Consider the following 22,166-nt stretch of genomic DNA (forward strand, 5'->3'; position numbering starts at 1 on the left):
CAAGATTTGTTCATGGGAAGGCAACCTGCATGCGTCCAACTTTTCCCTACATTTGGCGGTGAATCACACTCGATATATATTCAAATAGTTTGGATTGCTGACCAGTGTCTCACGCGGTATGACACGCGATACGTAACTACAAAGGCCGGGCGATTTATGCTCAAGTCGGAAAAACACATCCGGTGCCAAAAATGATAGGCCAATTTTTCATCTAAACTAGTGGAAGGCCAATTTTTCTCCAAGTATCTTTCCCCTACATATATGCATTTCTATCAATTAGGGTAACTCCAACCAGCGGACCATTTAGTCCGTTTGGGTCATCCGGACAACTAGGCGGCCCAAATGGATAAACTGTCCATCTAGTGTTCGTTTATTGTCCGTCCCGACCCAGACTTGACGTAAATATGGGTCAAAATGGATGTGGAATAGACAGAAGTAAACACTCCGTCGTGCACTGGCGCCCTCTCGTGTTCGCCCTGGTCCCACATACTCCCTTTGTTCCTAAACATAGTGCGCATAAGAAATTTCAGAAGACAATTTTTTAGAGGAAAATATCTACATCTATTATGTTAAATAAATATTATTGGATGCATCATTAACATATCTTTATATTATATTTATTTGGTATTATTTCTGTTGATATTTTTAGAAAACCAAATGCGCACTACAATTTGGAATAGAGGGAGTATCATCAACCGCGCATGAGCTGGACCTCTGACTCCACAACCACCGATATGAGGAACCACGCACCAGCGAGGCCACCAGCGTAGGCCGCCCGCCGCGCTCACCGGCGAGGCCATCGGAGCAAGCAGTCGCCGCGCTCACAGGAGAAACCACCGTCGCAGGCCACCGCCTCTCTTTCTGAGCTGAGCCACTGTCCCTGGATCTGCCGGGGAGACCTCGGGAACTGCAGGCCGGCGACGGGCGTGCGCTGAGGAGATCTCCAGGCCGCAAGAGAGGTGGAGAAGGAGGAGGGAAGCTGCAGCCAACGGCATGGTGCGAGGGGAGGAATCTAAATTCTTCTCTGGCAAACTGTTGCATGGCCATGACAGCTCCGTCGCCGGCAGGGACTATGTACGCAGCTGGCTCGTGGTCCATGTCCATGCCCATGCCCATGCCCATGGTGCTCCTCCTCCTTTCTGCTCTACAGCCCTTCAAGGACGACACAACTGCATCTCATCCGCGCGCACCGCTGCCGCCGCCTCCGAGGACGACCTTCGCAGTCTCCCAAACATCGCGTGCCTCCACACCGGCAGCCTCGCATGTCCATCCCATGTCTTATGTGTTGGGTACATCGACCAGCTACGCGTGCCTGCTAGGCAGGCGATGACCCGAACGGATAAAAAAAAGACAAAATCCGTTCATTTGGTATCACTTTCCCCCGATTTGTTAACCACATCGGCACAAAAGGTTTGTACCACGTAATTTATGTTTTTGATCGACCTTACTAGCTACGTCAAGATACCATTGTTTGTGTAAACTGAAATGTGTGGTGCTGATGTATAGCGTACGCAGAAAAGGACAACTACGTGTTGGCTCGTAGCGAACGGCAAAGGACACTACTACAATTCGTTGGTCTTACCTTTTATCATTTCGGGAATTAGTTGTGCTACGAGCGAGTATAATAAGCCTAGTTAGCCGGCTATAAGCAGCACCACGTCACCGAAAATCACTGCTGAAAGAGAAAGAGGTAAAGAAAAAGAAGGGAGCAGGCGCTCCAGCTACAGCCCGCTACAGCGCGAGAAACAAGAAAAGCAACCACATGCAGTGCTTTGAGCAGGCGTTCCTTCCGCTTGCGGCTAATTTTCGTGTTTTGGTCCTTTTTCGATATCTATTCAAGATTTAATCCTAGTTTAAATTTTTTTTCGAGATCTAACCATTTTGCTACCGCCAGGGTCCATGGCGGTAGGGTATAATTGCCTACCGCCAAGGTCCCTGGCGGTAGGGTTCACTACAAGAAATATGTCAACTTATGATCTTCTGTCAGTGACCCTGAAAGAATTGGTCATAAATTTATGACCATTTTAGACCAATTGGTCAAAAGCTGTTCGGGGGCTCCAAACCCTAAACCATTGCGACCATTTTGGTCAGAAAGGTCGTAATTTCGTTACACAAAATGGTCATAAAGCATACAACACTAGTCCGCTGCCTTATTTCTAGCTGATCATGACCAATATAGATGGTCATAACCTTGTAAATTGTGGTGGATTGGTATGACTTGGCGCCACCTCATCAGTTTTGCCTATGTGTCATGTCATGTGTCAATTTTTGCCCTAGGTTATGAAGCAACCTATATTTCTGTCATTCCGAAAATTCCCAAAAAAATCTCATAAATTTTTTGGGTCATATCTTCGTCAAATATGTAAAAAAACCTTCCTTGCCTAGTTCAAAAATAATTCAACAATATTCATTTTTCTATTCTGTTCACAACAGCACTTTATGAAGGAAGTGCTATTTATATATTCTTGATTGCCCTCTAAATTATTGGGCACTCTTTCCTATCCAAATCATTGCCGCATGACAAAATTCAGCTCCATTTGCTTGGAAAATCTTCGTTGGCAAATTTCCAAAAAATTTGTCCACCTAGAAGCATTGTGAATGAAGTACCTTTTTATATATCCAAATGACATGAAATTTGTACAATTCCTTCATATGCCCAAATTATCACCCTCCTCCAAATTGCAGCTCAGTCAAATCATCTATATGAGCCCATGTTCAATTTATATTTTATAGCCAGACTGGCACGTTGCAAAGCAAGTGTTATCTAGACCCCTCCTATTACCCTCAAACTCTTTGGACACTCTTCCATACCCAAATCATTGCCACATGATAATATTCAGCTCCATTTTCCTAGTAAATCTTTCTCAGGAAATTTTCAAAGTTTCTACCTTGAGAGAAGCTTTGTGAAGTAAGTACTAGCTAGGCTTACCCAAATGATAAGGCATGACCCTACCTATTTAACTTACCTACACCAAATTTAAGCTCATTTCATTCATCCAATTTCTCTCGCTAATTTTCCCAAGTTTCTGTCCATAGAAGAGCATTGTGAAGGAAGTATCACTTTGGCATGTCCAAATGGTATCAATTTTCTACAGTGCTTTCCTATGCCCAAATAACCATCCTCCACCAAATTTCAGCTCAATCCATTCATTATTTTGAACCCAGCTTCAACATTCACATTTCTATCCAATGTGGTACTTTGCAAAGCAAGTACCACCTAGGATCCTCCTTTTGATCTGAAAATTTGCGAAGTCATTCTTCTTAGTAGATAATCATCCTCAGCCAAAACGCATGCCCATTGGCCATGCGCATTTCCCGTACTGCCAATCAAACACTTGGCTGCTAATTCATCTTTGAGCATAGGTCGCTCTCCCCGTGAGATTCTTCTGTTGTAATTTTCTTCCTAGCACATACCTGGGAAGTGCCCAACCCACTAGACATGCCTAGGCCTCCCAGAATGCATGTCAATGCCAAGGTCACGCGGTGACCACGCACCAGGCATGCAAGTTCACGCGCTTTGGAGTTGGGGCCCTGGGCCACCATCCAAACCTCAATGTATCGCCATCAAACCATGTATTTATGCTTAAATAGATACTTATTTAACTAGAAATGATTTTTAGAAAAAATAAAGAGCAAACAATAAGGCAGCTACAGTTCAAATTTGACCTACTTCCTACTAAATCGGCAGGAATTTGTCTTTTTCATCAGAGGTGGATCAAAACTTTTGACACCCAACCATTTTGTCAATTGTGCATTAAATATGACCTAGTATTTTAGAAAATTAATTTGGTCCAATTTTGCAACAAATATATGGTAGGTACTTCACAAAAAGAACTCAATTCGGGCACTCGGAAAATGGAAAATGAATTTTCCGTGCAAAGAAAATGAAAACTCCCTTAGGCAATATTGTTTGGAATTTCAATATGCACCCTTTGTGCACAATATGAGATCATTTTAATAAACTATGCAATGAATGTGGCCATAAGATTGATCATGTGGCTTGAAAACCCTGAATTTTCACGCGTGATAGCTCATTTCTGAGAACACTTTTTTAAAAAAATTACCGTATTACAAGTTTATTATTTTTCCTGGAAACTTGTTCACATATAATGACACAATGCGAAGGTTTCCCAATTTTTTGATTTTTTGAATTTTTTATGCCCATTTCAAAATGCGGTCAAAACGGCGGGCATGACCGTTCCTAGCTAGTGGTTGAATCTTGGAATTTTTTTGGTGTTTCTTTGATTAAATAGATAGTTTTGTACCTAGAAATGATTTTTGTAAAAACTAAAGAGCAAACTATGAGGCAGCTCCAGTTCAAATTTAACCCGCTTCCTATTGAATTGGCAGGAATTTGTCTTTTTCATCAGAGGTGGATCAAAACTTTTGACACCTAACCATTTGGTCAATTGTGAATCAAATATGGTCTAGTATTTTAGAAAAATGATTTGGTCCAATTTTGCAACAAATATATGGTAGGTCCTTCACAAAAAGAACTCAATTCGGGCACTCGGAAAATGGAAAATGAATTTTCCGTGCAAAGAAAATGAAAACTCCCTTAGGCAACATTGTTTGGAGTTCCAAGATGCACCCTTGTGCACAATATGAGATCATTTTAACAAACTATGCCATGAATGTGGCCATAAGATTTATTATTTGGCTTGAAAACCCTGAATCTTCACGCGTGATAGCTCATTTCTGGGAACATTTTTTTAAAATAATTGTTGTATTACAAGTTTATTATTTTTCCTGGAAACTTGGTCACATATAATGACACAATGCGAAGGTTTCCCAATTGTTTGATTTTTTTGAATTTTTTATACCCGTTTCAAAATGCGGTCAAAACGGCGGGCATGATCGTTCCTAGCTAGTGGTTGAATCTTGTAATTTTTTTGGTGTTTCTCTGATTAAATAGATACTTTTGTACCTATAAATGATTTTTCGAAAAAAATAAAGAGCAAACTATGAGGCAGCTGCAGTTCAAATTTGACCCGCTTCCTACTGAATTGGCGGGAATTTGTCTTTTTCACCAGAGATGGATCACAACTTTTGACACCCAACCATTTGGTCAATTGTGAATCAAATATGGCCTAGTATTTTATAAAAATGATTTGGTCCAATTTTGCAACAAATATATGATAGGTCCTTCACAAAAAGAACTCAATTCGGGCACTCGCAAAAGGAAAATGAATTTTCCGTGCAAAGAAAATGAAAAACTCCCTTAGGCAACACTGTTTGTCATTCCAAAATGCCCCCTTGTGCACAATATGAGATCATTTGAACAAACTATGATATAATTGTTGTTCAAATTTGCCCCGCTTTGAATGGGTGAAATTTGTTTTTTATAAGAGGTGGATCAAAAGCTTTTGACATGTAACTATTTGGTCATTTTTACATAAAATGTGGTCTAATATTTTGAAAAATGGAGTTGTGCTATTTTGGAACAAATACTTGGTAGCGTCTTCACACAAAAAAACCTTTTTATGCACTCGAAAAATGAAAAATCATATTTTTGTGCAAAGAAAATGTAAGCCATCAAACTATGCCATCGTTTGCCATTCTAAGATGCACACTTAATTATGAAAAAGATGAGATCATTTTGACAAACTATGCCATTGTTATGTTAAAAAAATCAAAGTTTTGGGTTCAAAATTTTGAGATTCAAGTGCGAGACAGCCAGCCAATGAGACGCGAGGAACATCTTTCACGCGGATCACCAAATTGGACGCAATCTGAGCCATCCATCACGCACCCATCCAATGGTGAAGCTTCTCCCGAGAATCAAAAACCCTAACCCATCCACCCACCCTTCCCTCGATCCCCCAGATCCCCACCCGCCGTCACCCCCACTCACCCACTTCCCCCCTCCCCAGATCCATCCTCGAGTCGCCCTCCTTCCCGAGCCCCGCCGCCGATCTCCACTCCCCCGACCCCAGCCTCAGCCCCGCCGGCGACCTCCTCCCCCACTCCTCGACTGCCCGGCGACATCCTCTACTTCTTTCCACGCGATCCTCCCTCCCCTCCCCTGCGCCGCCCGCCTCCTCCCTCCCTTCCCCTACGCCGCCTCCCTCCGCCCTCGCGATCTGATTCAAATCCATCCTCGACAGACAGAACCCTCCTTCGCTCTCCCGATTCCCCTCCCGATTCCATCCCCAATCCTTCTCGAGACGGCAACAATTCGATCCTGAGATAGTCAATCCCAGGGACCCTCGCTAGCAATCCAATCGAAGCCATCAACCTCGAGAGGCAGTTCGATTCGACCGATCTCGCGCGCCGAGGAGGAGGGAGCGACGAAGAAGATCTTCGGGGCCAAGAAGAGCCAGGACCCGCCGCCGTCCATCCAGGACGCCACCGACCGGGTACGCATCTTCTCTTCGATTCCTCAGTTTTCAGCTAGCTAGGGTTGGATTCGATCCCCTTCTCATGGAATCCATGGCTGGCGGGATGGATTGGTGCAGATATACAAGCGGGGGGACACGGTGTACGAGAAGATAAAGAAGCTAGACGCGGAGCTGGCGCGCTACAAGGAGCAGATCAAGAAGACCAGGCCTGGACCCGCGCAGGAGGCCGTCAAGGCGCGCGCCATGAGGATCCTCAACCAGCGCAAGATGTATGCAGTATCTCAACCTGCCACAAACCCCAACCCAACCCCCTTCTTAATTTATTTCTTTTTCTCTGCTCGACTAGTGGATGATAATGATGAGCACTTGCAGCTGCTCAGCTAATGCTGACATGCAATTTCCAGGAGATGTGGCCACCATTAGACGTCTAGATGGCAACTTGCATTTGCAAAACAATTTTAGAATGTTTTTCTCACCTAGCAGACCACACCTACCAAACCAGTTTTTGTTAGAAAACAAATTTAGCACATCCCACCCTCTCTTAGAATGTGTGGTTCAGAATTCATATACCAGCAGAAGCTTTCACTTCTGCTTTGTTCTTACCTTCATGTTGGTTCCACGACTGTTCTAAGGATGGCTAGCAGAAGCTTTCACTTCTAAGGATGCCAACAGTAGGAAGAATCATTGTAGTTAAGTGGCCATGATATCTATTTTATGGTCCTGAACTTTGTTGTTACCTGGATGTTGCAGTCCTTGACTGTTCTCATGATGTCGTACAGGAGGCCCTTGTGGTCGCCGCACTGGATCTGAATTAGGGTGTGCACGGGGCTGAGGGAGTTGAAATGATGGACCTTAATTACTAAACATAAGCCATGCAGATTTTTTATTTCAAATGATGGACCTTAGTAAACATAAACTACACAGCTGAAGATTACCTAATAAACTAGTATGAAAGAAAACATGACTGAACAACTTTCATACTGCTCAGGCAATTAGTTCACGAGTTACGTATCCTAGTGTTGGCTGCTGCTACTATAATTCTGTATATGATGATAACTATATTATGTAATTATTAAGATCGTCAGGTGATGACGATGAACTAGGATACGTATTGAAGTGTATGTATTACATGGTTCATACTAACTCATTGCAATTTTTGTTTGTTTGGTATACATTTATTAATCTGGCTGCTAAAATAAAAATGTTGGGTGCTTTCGTTGCTTGTATGTTCAGTTACGTGAGAGCCAACTATCTGCAAGGTTGTTAGTCGGTCTAATGATGTGTGCTCAACTAATTGCAGGGACTTGCTAAGCAATCTTATGTGGGGCACAATACTGGTGTCGTTCGGAAGTCTAACTCACCTGCGGCAAAACGGCAGCAGTGCCATGAAGCAGCTCTGTTTCTTGTTCTCTACTCTACTTTGAACTGAACTTATTTCAGTTAGTAACTGTATACTAAATTTGAGAGTATGGGTGCTTGCTTGTGAATTGTGATGTTCCCATCACATTAGATTAGGTTAATTACATCCACAAGTATAGTAGCTTCTGTCCAAGTGCTCTTCATCTTGTGTGTCATCTGCAAGGCAATCAAGTTAATTAGATGTTGTTCTTTTCATGTTCTGCTTCATACATACATGCATATGTGATTAACCTAAAGGAAATACTATCTATGCACTAAATCTGAAAAGGAAATGTTGACTGTTGTTGTGTTGGTATTGATGACTCTAAGTGGCAACTATTCTGAATTATTTTGAGAACTTATAACATGATCTTGGACCCCTAATGGATGATCGATGCATAATTCTTTTATATGTTGCATGATGTGTGTGTTCCTTTTTTCTTGTATTATTATTCTGAGAACTGTCTGATTCTCCGAAGCACTGAATATGTATTGCCATCTTTTATGTTTGACAGTAATCAGTGTGAAAGGTTGATCTTCAAACAGGAAAAGTACCAAGCAACCATTGCCTCAGTCTTCTGTTTGTAGATTTCCAAACTATTGCTGAAACCTTTACCTGCTAGTCAAAATTGGTGTAGCAAATTTTCATTAGCACTAGTAAACGGTGGTATCACATCTCTGATATTATGTTGATGCTGATGTGCTATTTATAGCTACAGTTTGACACTATTAATTAGGCTTGCTGGACATGTATGTCTTCTTGCACAGATAAAATATCATAGTGTTAGTCAAGTATTTGCACAGATATGTCTTCTTGCGCCACATCACTTGATCCTGGATAGAAGAATTTGGTGTTGGTTGCACCTTTCTTCGATAATCTGACCTGGTGTAATTTTCCAGTAACTGATCTCGTGTACCCAAGTCTAGTACATATCTTTTATATTTGCTGGCTTGCATGTTTGCTGAAGCGTACTATGCTTGCTAAGACCAGGTTTCTGTTCCTTTTGGTATTACTTGATCTTTTTTGACAATCTAACTAGATGATTGTTTCCAGCCTTTGAACTCCTAGGAGATTTTAACACAAATTGTAACAGATGCTGCCCTGCTAAAGGAGGATGAGGATGAGGGGCGCACCTAGCCGTCGGCCCTGCTCTGCTCGAGGAGGAGGGGCATGAGAGGCCTTCTCCTCTGCCCCTAGTGCGACCAAGAGGTCCTGCCCGAGATCAAGCACGGCCACGACGACCCACCACGGCAGGTAGCATCCCCATCTCCCTCCCCCTCTTTCTCTGCTTACTAATGCCGCTAAATTAAGGAATATTTGATGCAAATCCTGGTTGTGTCAAGGAATTCAAGAGGGATTTGTATGAACAAGTCTAGTTTTTTTATTTAGTTAGTACCAAGCAGGGAAGATGCGGTCCAGATTGGCCAATTTTGCTGCTACCACATGGATTTGTATCTATGCAACCATCTCCCTGCTGTTTGTGTTGTTTGGATAGCAAGAAATTCAGTTTTGGGTGACCTGCACTTAGTTTAACTTCTTTGAATAATCAACTGTATTGTTTCTGTATTGTTTTGCTGCTGTATTGTTTCTCACTCATGATTGATCTACTGCCAGGTGAAGGTTTTCAAATGTTGAAGGAGGAGCACAATAGGAACTTCTGTGTCTTGTCATCTATTTTCTTTTCTTTGTTGTAGAATAGTTTTGTTTGGCACTTACTGGTTCCTTGGATGTAAAGATATGTACTGCTAGAATGAATGCATGTAAAGATATTTTGGGTTCCTATAATATTCCATGTTGCTTTGAAAATGTATCGGAACTGGGCTAGGCCCAAGATAGCTTGTATTGTGATGTGTTGTAATGTCAATGACATAATAAAAAGAGTTGGATTAGATCAATTATTTCGGCCCAGCACAATATATATTGAACAATTATTTTCTGAGGGGAAAACTTGAGAGGCCCAGCAAAGAAATGGCCCAGAAAAATACAAAACCAAAAAAACTGTCAAAAGGGATAGGCAAAGCAATTAAAAAGGCTGAATTACTGGGTCTGGCCCATGTAGCTAGTGAAAATTAACAGAAAAAATTATATTAAAAAGGCTCAATTAATGGGCTTGGCCCATATAAACAACCAATTGGATCGGGCCGATTCTAATTTTTGACCTTTTCAATTGGTCGCAATTTTGCCACGCCGGATCCGACGTGGCCTGGGCGGACAACCAGTGACCAAAACAAAAGGTCATGGGTTCAACGACCTTCTGTTTTGGTCGTAAACGTCTACGACCCTTCTCACAGAGAAGGTCTCTAATTTCAATTTACGACCGCCAGCTTTTGACTTTCTGTTTTTGGTCACAAAAAGGTCGCAAATAAAAAACTATGACCTTTCAGGGGCCAATAGTGAGGGTCACAAATTGACATAGTTTTTGTAGTGGTTGCATGCCCTACCGCAAAAATTTGCTAAGTATTGAACACAGTGTGTGTTCGTGCCTATGGCCGAGCACCTTGGCGGTAGGGTTGTACATGCTACCGCCATTCTGTTTGGCGGTAGAGATGTTTCCTACCACCAGGGTCTCTGGCGATAGGCTGTTACACCCTACCGTCATGGATCCTGACGGTAGCAAAACGATCAGATCTTGATTTTTTTTTCAAACTAGGGTCAGATCTTGAATAGAGATCAGAAAAGGGTCAAAACACGAAATTTTGCCTCCCCTTGCACCAATCAAGAGTGTATACCTGCCTCTCTTTACATGTAAACATTAAATAGTAGTACTAGCTAGCATACAGTCAAACCATTGTATTAGTGTGCTTTTATACAGGCTTCATGTGATGTGGCATTGGCATATAGCCAGCAACAGGCTTTGTTATTAACCATGGTCTAATCGCCCATGCTTAAACAAGCAAGATGTTGGATAACCTCCATCTTCCTTGAAATTGTTTTTTTTAACAATAATGATTTAGATCTATTATCAAAATTTATAGAAATTACAAAGCATCTCAAATATAATAAAAATTACATTATCCTTAAGATTGTTTTCACGTGCATTATGCAAAGACTAACTTGCATATGTGTCGATCGCTCCAATATAGGTAGCCCAGTAAACTAATTAAGCTCGGGTATACGTTAAAGTACTTCTTGAGATGTAGCTATGACAGCTTGCGGTCCCGTTATGCCTCTCAAGAGCATCGTTTTGAAGCAGATAGTTGATAGAGTATTCAGGAGGTGGAGCGGCATGGAATCTACCGCATCGACGAAGACGGGTCTTGGGTGCAACAGAGTCTCGGGGATGAATTTGTCTTGATGGATGAGCGCAGGATGGTGGCACTGTTTGGCTTCGTGGTGGCATCGACGACGATTGGGCTTGGCAAGGTCAATGCGTTGATCCTTTCTGAAGATGGGACGGTGGAACATGGTTGTGGCGGATTTTAGAGCGTACACATGCGCTGTGTGTTGGAGTCTGCTAGACTGGTTGGTTCCCTCGGTTCGCCATGGGGCGGCTTGGCCAGGCCATTGATTAGATGGTGTGTTGAGGCTAGGTCAGAGCACATCCAGTTTTGTTATATAATACAATAAAAATGGACATGTACATCATTGAAGTTTCAACCTCCTGAAAAAGAGTTGCTAACGAAAGATCAAGAAACAGGAGCACGTACGGAAGATCGATGGGAACTTGGTGACAATCACATCGTTTTCTTCACAAGGAGCGGAGAACAAAATAGCAACTGTCGTGTACCGTATGCGTATCATTCACCGAAACTGAAAGTGAATCCTCGCTAAAAACAGTCGGACGATCCGGCCGCTCACAGCCCGACACGAAACACGAACGGAAACAGAGACCGAGTCAGCGGAGCGGCCTGGACGCTGTAGCTGACGACGACAAGTGTCGACCAAGACAGGCAGTGCCTCTGAGTCGAACACTGTAGTAGTGGCTCTGAGTCGAACACTGTAGTAGTGGACGAGTATGTACCTGGCACGGCATCTCGTCCCATCAGACACGGAGACACGAAATGTACCAAGGCACGAGCTGTGCTGCTCAACTCTTCCCTATGTGCAAAGTCACGCTACAGTGCTACAGTGACAGAGTTCCTCTCGGTCATGGTTTCAAATTCTGTGTGTACTTCACCGTCATGGCCCATGAATTTGTTGTTTGGTTCGCCTGACAAACGAGCAAACCAAAAAAACCGTACTTACTGGACAAGAATCAGACAGAAACGGACCTGCCCATTAAATCCTCTCGAGGATGGCATAATTTTGAAGAAGAAAAAAAAAGGCACAATTAAGCAACTTGCGCGGGGCAAACTGAAGATGACACTGGCAAGAGTGGAAGTAGCAACATCTGATAAGGAAACCAGACAAGGATTCAGTACAACAGCGAGAGTTTCGCGCGGTAAAATTTCAGACTAAACTACATGGTCCCAAACAGTAGGCAAGCCTTGCTAGGTTGCCATGGAACACTCTTGGCGGAAGAAACTTGATTCTAGATCTTACCCTCCCAGAGGCACTCAGGGGAGGGGCCGCCGTTGTTGCGGTTGTTTCCGGAGGAGGCACGCGCTAGGAGATCATGAAGGTGGGGCGGTGGCTGGAGGCCCATGGCGGAAGCACGCTCCCAGCGCTGAAGCCGGTTGACACCGATGCATGGGCCAAACTTCATGTCCATGTCAAACTGCCGCAGCTGCTCCTCTTGCTCACTGAAATCATCTGCAACAATATGGTCATAAGCAAAAATTATGGTTTGTAAACAAAAAGCATGGGCAAGTTTCCACTGTGCACATGACAATCTCTCCAGCAAAGTACCTTTGAGGTCTAAGGATCCGTGAGAAATTAGTGCTGCTGTCTGAGCCTTATTTGAAGCCCCAACAGAGGCCCCTCCAGTGTAATTCTGTGTTTTCTTCTTGGAAGATGCTGAAGTTTTGCCGGCACCTCCTTTCTTCTTCTGCCGGTAGAAATCTTTCACGCCAGTAGAAGCCATCCTTGTCTATTATTCAGTACTACTGTTTTTCCTTTTCCTGTAAAAGCCCCCCAACAGAAACTGAAAATCACTTCTGCTGTAGCTTTTGGCCTTCATTTGCATTTTATTCATTTCGCCACAAAGAATGCTATCAGCTATAATAAGTACAATGTGAACATGGCATGATGGCAACAGCAGAAACTTTTCAATGTTTGTTCATAGGTCCTACATAGCCGCCAAGTCCTGACTCCCCAACACTAACGACCCATCTTAATAGAAGGAATCTGAAAGCTGACGTTGTTCTGTCTATGAGAATATGAATATTTCTATGACGATTTGTAAACGTCATATGATTTAAGACTACAATAAACTAGGTGCGAAACATATACTGCAAGAACCAGCAACTGAATAATTAATATATGCATCTCATTTACTACTAAGTGATATTTGCACATAGGTTGTACTAACATTAACCCAGCCAGTTCAAAAGCAAAATAGTCCGCTCGCCTGCCTAAGTCAGAACAAATGGAGCAATCGCGAAACCATGGACCATAAATAAAACAGGTAACAGGCATGAATAGAACACACAAAGCAATATCCTTCCTCACAACCATATACTATACCGTCGACAGCCAAACAACGAAAGGCCTACCGATCTCTGTCATTTCAAGCTCTTCGTATGCACCCGTGCACTAGAAGCAGAATCCGAAGGAACAGAACAGATTTTTTCTATGTATGCTAAGCAGTAAGCTTAAGGCACTGAAATGCATTGATACCACAATGCGGTCACGCCTAAAACAAAAGGTAAGAATACACACATCTTGGTTCTTGAGACTCATTCCGGCTATGCACATGTTCAGCTACTGAACCTGATCCTCCAAAACTCCAGTGGAGATGTTATTGGCGCCGTCCTCTATTCTACCTCCATCACCCCCTTGTTGACTTAAAAATCCAAACTTCCGGTATCACAACCAGCCACATAATGCAGACTCCTGTCTTACACGCGACGAACAGATGTGGTTACATAAATTCCCCTTACCCGCTCCAAAATCGCCAAAAAGGAGGGGCAAAACGATGCTAAGACGGCATGCTGGCGGTCACTCCCCTTGCTAATCTGACGCTCTACCTCCAACTCAAAGAGCTCGCTCAGTCATCAGACCCAATCCCTTCCCGAAAATAGAAAAAAAAAACTATCCCAATCCCAGTCCCCGCAGAGACCTTCGTCGGACTTGCGGAGGCAGTTCCAAGTCCGGCGGAGGTTGGCGGAGGGTACGCAGGGAAGCTTGAGAGACTTTCTGAGATCGAGCCGAGGGCGTACCGGAGAGGCGGCGGAGCAGAGCAGAGCAGGCGAGCGGAGAATCGGAGACCGGCGGCGAGGTCAGGTCGGTAGCGAATCAGGTTTTCGCCTCTTTCGTTTTCTTTTTCTTCGCTTCTCTCGTGTCGTGTTTGACATTATTTTGTATCGTGGCCTTAAAAGCTGTAACGTAGGCCTTGTTAGCCCAGCTGGAGCCGATTTTTTTTACAGAGTCGCATCATGGATGGCCCGGCCTTGGTTCAGCCCAATATCAGGTATTGGTTTTTTCCTTTTTTTCAAGTCTTTAAATAATATTTATTTCTACTTATCTATCTAATCTTCTATATCTAAATAGCTAGCCCCCACTAACTATTTCTCTCAACATGCAAGCATGCCACATCATCCCATAGCATGCATGAGAAAAGGCCCACCTCCACTATCATATGTCTCCCAACATGCAAGCATGTCACTTCATCATTAAACATGCATGAAAAAAAGACTCATCTCAACATGCAAACATCCAACAGAATTTTCATTCTACTATGCTATTTAGATTTAATAATTTTTTTAAAATTATATAGTAATCAAACATAATAAATTATATGTATTTTCAGTTTTAGCTTTTATATTATTACTTCAGTTATTCATTATTCATACAACGAATCACATTGAAAATATGTTGCAAAATATTTCCGCAACAACGTGCGGGGTATCATCTAGTCTGTATTAAAAGTTAGGAACAAATAATGTGACATAAATTTAAAAAATCATGTATTTCTAGAAAAAAGTGTATACCAACAATTTTCATTTATGCATACAATATCCATGGATTTTTTAAATGCCCTAGTAAATGAAAAATATCCATATGTTTTAGAAAATAGGTTATGTATGTCAAAAAAAATCCATGTCCTTAAAAAACGTTTCATACATTTTGAAAATATATTCCTGTTTGTAGAAAATGTTTATATATCGTAATGACATAGATGCTCTGCTTTAATAATAAAACATTCACATATGATGGTTTTCACTTTCAGTGTGATTTCGATGAAATTCACTGAATTTCAGTATATACTAAAACAATTACGTTTCGGCCAAAATATTTCAGCGGTTTCAACAATGCACAGGAATTCAAATATCTTTCCAAAATATTCTTCAAAAACTTAAAATATTTAATTGAAGTCAAGTGAATATTTCGGTCATTGGGCCAAAATGCAAACTAAAATAAGTGAAATTAACTGAATTTTGGTGATTTCGGTTGGTGCCGAAATTTTTCTAAAACTGAAATTAAAAACCATGAATATCCAAAAAGCGGCTACGTTTCTCATAAAAACTTTGTATATTTACCCAGGAAAATTAATTTTGTTAAGAAAATAAAATGAAAAATAAAAGAAATAAAATGAAAAATGAAAGAAATAAATTGAAAATAAAAGAAACATAACATTATGAAACCATTCTAGGAAAAAAAAGTTCATCTACCTAAGACAAAACAAGAAATATAGGGAAGGTGTACTAAGAAACAAAAAATAAGAAAAAGAATAAAAAACAGATGTAACAAAAAAACTGGAAAAAAAACTAACCAAAAATGTTAAAACTTGTAGTCTCCCATTCAACTCGCTCCCCTCCCTCCCCACCTCTAGCTAGTGCACCATCTTCATCATTCAGCCTGACGTGGCTATATCTTATTAGTTAGATTTGTGTGGGAAAATTAAGGTACACAACATCTTACATCATACTTCCCCCGTCTAGATGCATCATTTTAGTGACAATTAGTATGGGACGGAGGGAGTACTATTTTTTAAGATGAACATTGTTGGGGATATTACTACTGGAGGTAAACCGGCCTTCTGTAGCCGGGTTAACTCCTGAAGATTAGAAGCCCATGAAAATGCAAGGATGATGGCGCTTCACGAAGGCCCAGGGCCCAAAGACGGGTTAAAGCCTGTAAATGTAACCGACCTAGTCATGTAACTTGTATTATAAGATAGGAAGGACAGAGACCAAACCGGATACATTATGATCCGGCTTCGGGACTCTGTAGCCCGGCGGGCGTCAACCTATGTAAAGGGACGACGCGGCCGCGGTTTAGGGACAGACAACAACTCGGGAGCCAGACAAAGCGGATTCGCTCCCTGGCCTTCGAAACCCTAGCAATACCAATCATAATTAGACGTAGGCTTTTACCTTCCTTGAAGGAGTCGAACTAGTATAAAATCCCCGTGTCCCCTTGTCCGGTTTAACCCCTTTGAGCTAACCCGTAGCGATGGCTCTACGACTAAGTCCTTTCACAAGGACATCTGCCGTGACAAACCCACGACAGTTGGCGCCTACCGTGGGGCTATCGCACGATAGTTTTGAGTTATTGAAGGGCAGCTTTGATGGACTTAAGGGATACGCTATGGGCCGGATGACGAAGAGTCGTCGCGGCAAGCTCTACATCGACAATGCAGGATGGGGTCCCGAGGCCGATTCAATCGAGTACGGGTACCGGGTCCCCTTCAGTGGGATTCACGTCTTCATCGGCAAGATCGGCGAACCGGCCCCTGAGCCGGACATCTGCACCGACATCATCAAAACGGCTCGGCGTGCAAGTTCTTCGCCGGTTCAGCCCGAGGCAAGGCATGTTTTCGTAGGTTTCATCCATGGATCGAGATACGAGGATGGGCCGGTGTCCGATGGAGAGACCGTGGTCTGTTCTGACGATGAGTCTTCTCGAGAGACCGAATCGCTTTATCAGTTGCAGGACGACCGGATTGATGGAGGATCCAAGGGCAACAGTATTCCGGATTCCCCTGATCTGCCAAACCGGGCCGCCATCTTCATGGCCGGCACACAATCAGCGCCTCATTCATCGACCGCCGCAGCAATACTCTCCGGTTCAACGACGGCTACACCGGCAGGGGCAGGAAGCTCTGCGTCGCCTCCGGCCCAAGTCCTGTCTGATTTATTTGACGCTTTGGCAACGTTGATGGTCGCAGAGGTGGATGCAGCAGCCAGGGATCAGCACAATGCGGAGATTGCAAAGGTGAAAGATCAGATAGCTCAGGCTAAAGCGGACCTGGCGGCAGAGAATGCTAGGATGGCTACAGAGCGGGCTGAATTGGAAGCACAGGCCTACCGGATTAGACTGGATCAGAATGCTTCAGAGGAAGTCATGAGAAGAAGGTACCGATCGTGTCTCCCATCGGTTTATGAGCCGCAGAATCTCTTCAACACACCAGGAGCAGGAGCTAGTAACCAACCCATACTAAACCGGGCGGAGGCACCGGGAATAGGAGCGCCGGTTCAACCGCGCACGATGGACCCACCTCGCCAAAACAACGTTGTGCCACAGTATGTACCAACGCCTCCTGGGCATTATTCCAACCCGTTGGACAATATTGTGGTCGCCGCTTCACGCCTGGCAGCCCTCCCAACCGGTTCACCCTACGGCTTCAGTAGAGCCAGGTGTGGTATTCAGTTCCTTAGGGGTGCCATGTCTCACCCCCGCTTTGCGTAACGTGAGACTGCCCAAGGACTTCAAGGGACCTCGTAAGGTACCAAATTACACCGCTGATTTGCAACCAGAGGCGTGGGTGGAGAGCTATGAGATGGCAATGGAGATGCTAGATGTGGATGAGGCAGTGTGTGCTAAATATTTCACCATGATGTTGGAAGGAACAGCTCGTACTTGGTTGAAGAGCTTGCCAACTAGCTCTATCGGATCATGGGCCGAATTGAAGCACCGGTTTATCCAGAATTTCAAAGATACTTGTAAGCAGCCAATGTCAATCGTGGATCTGGCCGCTTGTGTCCAAGAGGAAGGGGAGTCCACGACCCATTGGGTTAAACGGGTCTCAGCGATTCTGCATTCATCAGATCGTATCAATGCAGACACCGCAGTGTTAACATTAGAGGGCAATTGCCGTTTCAAGCCGCTCAAGCAGAAATTAGGAAGGCTCAAACGTCACTGCAACGATATGTCAACGCTCATGGCCGCTTTGGTTAAATACGCCGATTCAGATAACACCAAGGACCCGGATTCAGAGGAGGACAAACCGGAGAAAGGGAAAAAGAACGGCAACGCCAAGGGTCAGCAGCCTAATCCGGCAGGCCATGGGAACAACGGTAAGCGCAAGGCCGTCAGCAGCTTGGACTTTGTTGCTAACACCAATGCTCAGGAGAATGGCCAGCGCCGTAAGGGCAAGCAGCCCAAGAGGGGAGGAGGTTCAGGCCCTAATTTGGAGCGCCTGTTAAATCAGCCCTGTCCAAAGCATGGATCAAAGGAGAAGCCAGCATCGCATCTTTGGAAGGACTGTTATATCGTGCGGGATTTCAAGAATTTCAATATGTTCCAGTATGATAATGGCCCGCCCGGCGGTTCAGGAGGTGGTTTCCACGGGCCGGGTTACGGAGGTGTTGGTTCCGGTTCAGGGTTTCAAGGCAACCAAACCGGACACATCAATCAAGGGCACCAAAGCAACCAGGGAGGCTACAACCATCAGGGGAATCAGCAGCAACAACAGCAGTCGGGTTACCAGAGCAATCCCAAGCAGCTAAATAGCGGGCAATATCATGTTTTCACCACTAGTTTGTGTAAGCGTGATCAGAAGCTTCACAAAAGGGTAGTAAACTCTGTTGAACTGGCAGTGCCTTAGTACTTACGCTGGTCTGAGCAACCCATTTTGTGGAGTAGGGAGGATCACCCACCTCGGGTTGATAATCCGGGTCACTTGGCCCTGGTGGTAGCCCCGCAAGTCGGGGGATACAAGTTTACTAAAGTGCTCATGGATGGCAGAAGCAGTATCAACATTCTGTATTATGACACATTCCGTCGTATGGGGTTGACAGATAAGAATCTTAAACCGTCAAATACCGTTTTCATGGCGTGGTGCCCGGTAAGTCTGCATATCCTGTTGGCAAGATAGCTTTAGAGGTGGCTTTTGGGGATGATTATGATTCAAGGTCAGAAACATTGATGTTTGAGGTGGTAAAAATCAAAAGTCCGTACCACACCTTGTTTGGGCGGTCGGCTTATGCTAAATTCATGGCAAGGCCATGTTATGTTTATTTACAACTTAAAATGCCAGGTCATAAGGGGACTATCACAGTACATGGAAGCAGAAAGATCGCTTTGGAATGTGAGGAAGGTGATGCGGCTTATGCTGAGTCGGTTTGTGCCACGGAGGAGCTGAAATTCTATAAGGAGCAAGTTGATCCGGCAGACATGACTTCTCTGAAAAAGCCAACTACCGAACACGATCCGACATTGAAGTTTAAATCGACCACAGATACTAAGATGGTTGACTTTGTTCCTGGCGATTCATCCAAACAGTTCAGCATCAGCGCTAACCTGGATCCCAAATAGGAAAGCGCGCTCATCGAGTTCATCCGTGAGAATCGGGACATCTTTGCATGGAAACCTTCTGACATGCCAGGTGTACCGAGGGAACTCGCTGAGCACACACTTAACATTGATCCTAAGTTTAAACCGGTCTGGCAGTTTCTCCGCCGCTTCAATGAAGAAAGGTGTAAGGCTATTGGTAAAGAGGTAGCCCGCCTGTTGGTCGCATGGTTTATCGTAGAGGTCTTTCATCCAGAGTGGTTGGCTAATCCAGTGCTGGTTCTTAAGAAAAACGGCACTTGGCGTATGTGTGTGGATTACACAGATTTAAACAAAGCTTGCCCTGCAGACCCCTTTGCTCTCCCTCGCATTGATCAGATAATTGATGAAACGACAGGTTGTGATCATTTGTGTTTTCTGGATGCGTATTCTGGTTATCATCAGATCAAGATGGCAGTTAAGGACCAGGAGAAGACAACTTTCATAACTCCCTTTGGAGCCTTCTGCTATGTTTTCATGCCTTTTGGACTCAAGAGTGCCCAGGCAACTTACCAGCGATGTGTTCAGAATTGCCTTCATAAGCAAATTGGGCGCAATGTTCATGCATATGTGGATGATATTGTGGTAAAGTCCAGAAAGGAGGAGACATTGATAGATGATTTAAGAGAAACCTTTGACAATCTCCGGGTTTTCAAGATGATGCTCAATCCGGAGAAGTGTGTCTTTGGTGTCCCGGCAGGCAAGCTCTTGGGTTTTCTGGTGTCAAACAGAGGTATTGAGGCTAATCCGGAAAAAATTGCAACAATTACATCCCTGGCTAAACCGGCATGTATCAACGATGTTCAACGTCTGGCCGGCCGGATTACAGCTTTGAGCTGGTTTATCAGTCGCCTTGGAGAGAAGGCCATCCCCTTATATCAGATGCTCAAGAAAATAGATAACTTTGTCTGGAGCGAGGCAGCTGATAAAGCGTTCGAGGATCTGAAGAGGCAGCTAGCTGAACCGCCCATGCTTGCAGCACCAATCGATAAAGAGCCGCTATCACTATATGTGGCTGCTAATGCTCGGGCTGTTAGCGTAGCCATTGTGGTAGAGCGCAAGGAGCTTGGCAAGGAATATCCGGTTCAACGGCTGGTTTATTATATCAGCGAGGTGCTCATTGAGTCAAAGCAGAGGTATCCGTATTGGCAGAAGCTGGCGTATGGAGTATTTATGGCAAGCCGGAAGCTTAAACATTATTTTCAAGGCCATTCCATCACAGTGGTCAGCTCAGCTCCTCTGGGTGATATCATTCAAAACAGAGAAGCAACTAGTCGGATTGCCAAGTGGGCTATTGAGCTTGGACCTCATGGGCTCAAATATATACCCCGCACAGCGATCAAATCCCAGGCACTCGTGGACTTCATCAATGATTGGACGGAGTTACAGGCACCTGAAGAGAAACCAGATAATACATATTGGACTATTCATTTTGATGGGTCTAGACAGTTGGAGGGCTCGGGGGCTGGAGCCATACTAACGTCCCCACGAGGTAACAAGTTTTGTTATGTCCTCTGTTTATTGTTCCCATGTACTAACAATGCAGCTGAATATGAGGCTTTGCTCCACGGTCTTCGGATGGCTAAGGAGATGAATTTGAGCCGGGTTAAGTGCTTTGGCGATTCAGATCTAGTGGCTCAGCAGGTGTCTGGCACCTGGGATTCTAAGGACCCACTCATGGCTGCATATCGGCGAGAGGTGGACACAGTGGCTGGTCACTTTAAGGGTTATCAGGTGGACCATATAGACAGGCGGAAGAATGAAGCGGCGGACGCTTTAAGTCGTATTGGTTCCCAGCGTAAACCGGCCCCGCCCAATGTCTTTCTTGATGTATTGCATAATCCGCCAGTCAAGGTGCCAACCAAAGAAGATCTGGCTATTCCTGATCCGGAGGCTCAGTTGGTGGCAGCTATGCATGCCATACCGGATTGGACACTCCCCTATCTGGCTTACATGAACCGGCGCAAGTTACCAGACGATGAAACGTTGGCTCGACAGATAATCTGGCGTTCTAAGTCCATGACCATACTCAACGGGGAGTTACATCACTACAGTGTTTCAGGAGCAATTCAACGTTGTGTTTCTCCTCAAGAAGGTTGTGAGATTTTGAGAGAAATCCATGAAGGGGACTGCGGTCACCACGCCGGTTCAAAGTCTTTGGTTGCTAAAGCTTTTCGCCACAGTTTTTACTGGTTGACGGCACATGCTGATGCGGAAGATTTAGTCAAGAGATGTGACAGGTGTCAAAAATTTGCCCGACGTGCGCACATTCCGGCTCAAGAGTTGCGGATGATTCCAATTACGTGGTCGTTTGCGACTTGGGGGCTTGATATGGTTGGACCCTTCTAGCGATCCAAGGACAAAAAGACCCATCTGTTAGTAGAAGTTGATAAATTCACCAAATGGGTGGAGGCAGAGCCAGTCAGCAAGTGTGACGCAGCCACGGCAATTCAATTCATCAAAAAGGTGATATTCTGGTTTGGCTTTCCACACAGCATTATAACTGATAATGGTACTAACCTGTCAAAAGGGGAGATGGAAGAATTTTGTCAACGTGAGCACATCCGGCTTGATCTAGCATCGGTGGCTCACCCCCAATCTAATGGTCAAGCAGAGAGGGCGAATCAAGAAATTCTACGGGGTATCAAACCCAGGCTTATGGTTCCCTTAAAGTGAACACCGGGTCGTTGGGTTGAGGAGCTACCTTCTGTGTTATGGAGCATCAACACCACACCCAATAGGTCTACGGGTTACACACCTTTCTTCATGGTCTATGGAGCAGAGGCCGTTCGTCCTAGTGACATCCGTCACGACTCACCCCGTGTGACAGC

General features: G+C 44.2%; 2 protein-coding genes across 2 annotated transcripts; one reads left to right on the plus strand and one right to left on the minus strand.

The window, feature by feature from the left end:
• The first annotated feature begins 993 nt into the window (after positions 1-993).
• LOC125510084 (uncharacterized) lies at positions 994-9,635 on the plus strand. Its single transcript, XM_048675178.2, has 5 exons — positions 994-1,264; positions 6,190-6,359; positions 6,459-6,610; positions 7,642-8,994; positions 9,355-9,635. The coding sequence occupies exons 1-4, from the start codon at positions 994-996 to the stop codon at positions 7,763-7,765; spliced, it is 717 nt and encodes a 238-aa protein (XP_048531135.2). The 3' UTR covers positions 7,766-8,994; positions 9,355-9,635.
• A 2,420-nt stretch (positions 9,636-12,055) lies between these two features.
• Positions 12,056-14,142, minus strand: POLD4 (polymerase delta 4). Its single transcript, XM_048675179.2, has 3 exons — positions 14,001-14,142; positions 12,529-12,740; positions 12,056-12,432 (listed from the first exon to the last, which is right to left on the minus strand). The coding sequence occupies exons 2-3, from the start codon at positions 12,701-12,703 to the stop codon at positions 12,212-12,214; spliced, it is 396 nt and encodes a 131-aa protein (XP_048531136.1). The 5' UTR covers positions 12,704-12,740; positions 14,001-14,142; the 3' UTR covers positions 12,056-12,211.
• Between the last annotated feature and the right edge of the window lie 8,024 nt (positions 14,143-22,166).

The sequence above is a fragment of the Triticum urartu genome, chromosome 5A (assembly GCF_056163025.1).
Source record: "Triticum urartu cultivar PI428250 chromosome 5A, HENAU_Tu73, whole genome shotgun sequence".
Taxonomy (NCBI): domain Eukaryota; kingdom Viridiplantae; phylum Streptophyta; class Magnoliopsida; order Poales; family Poaceae; genus Triticum; species Triticum urartu.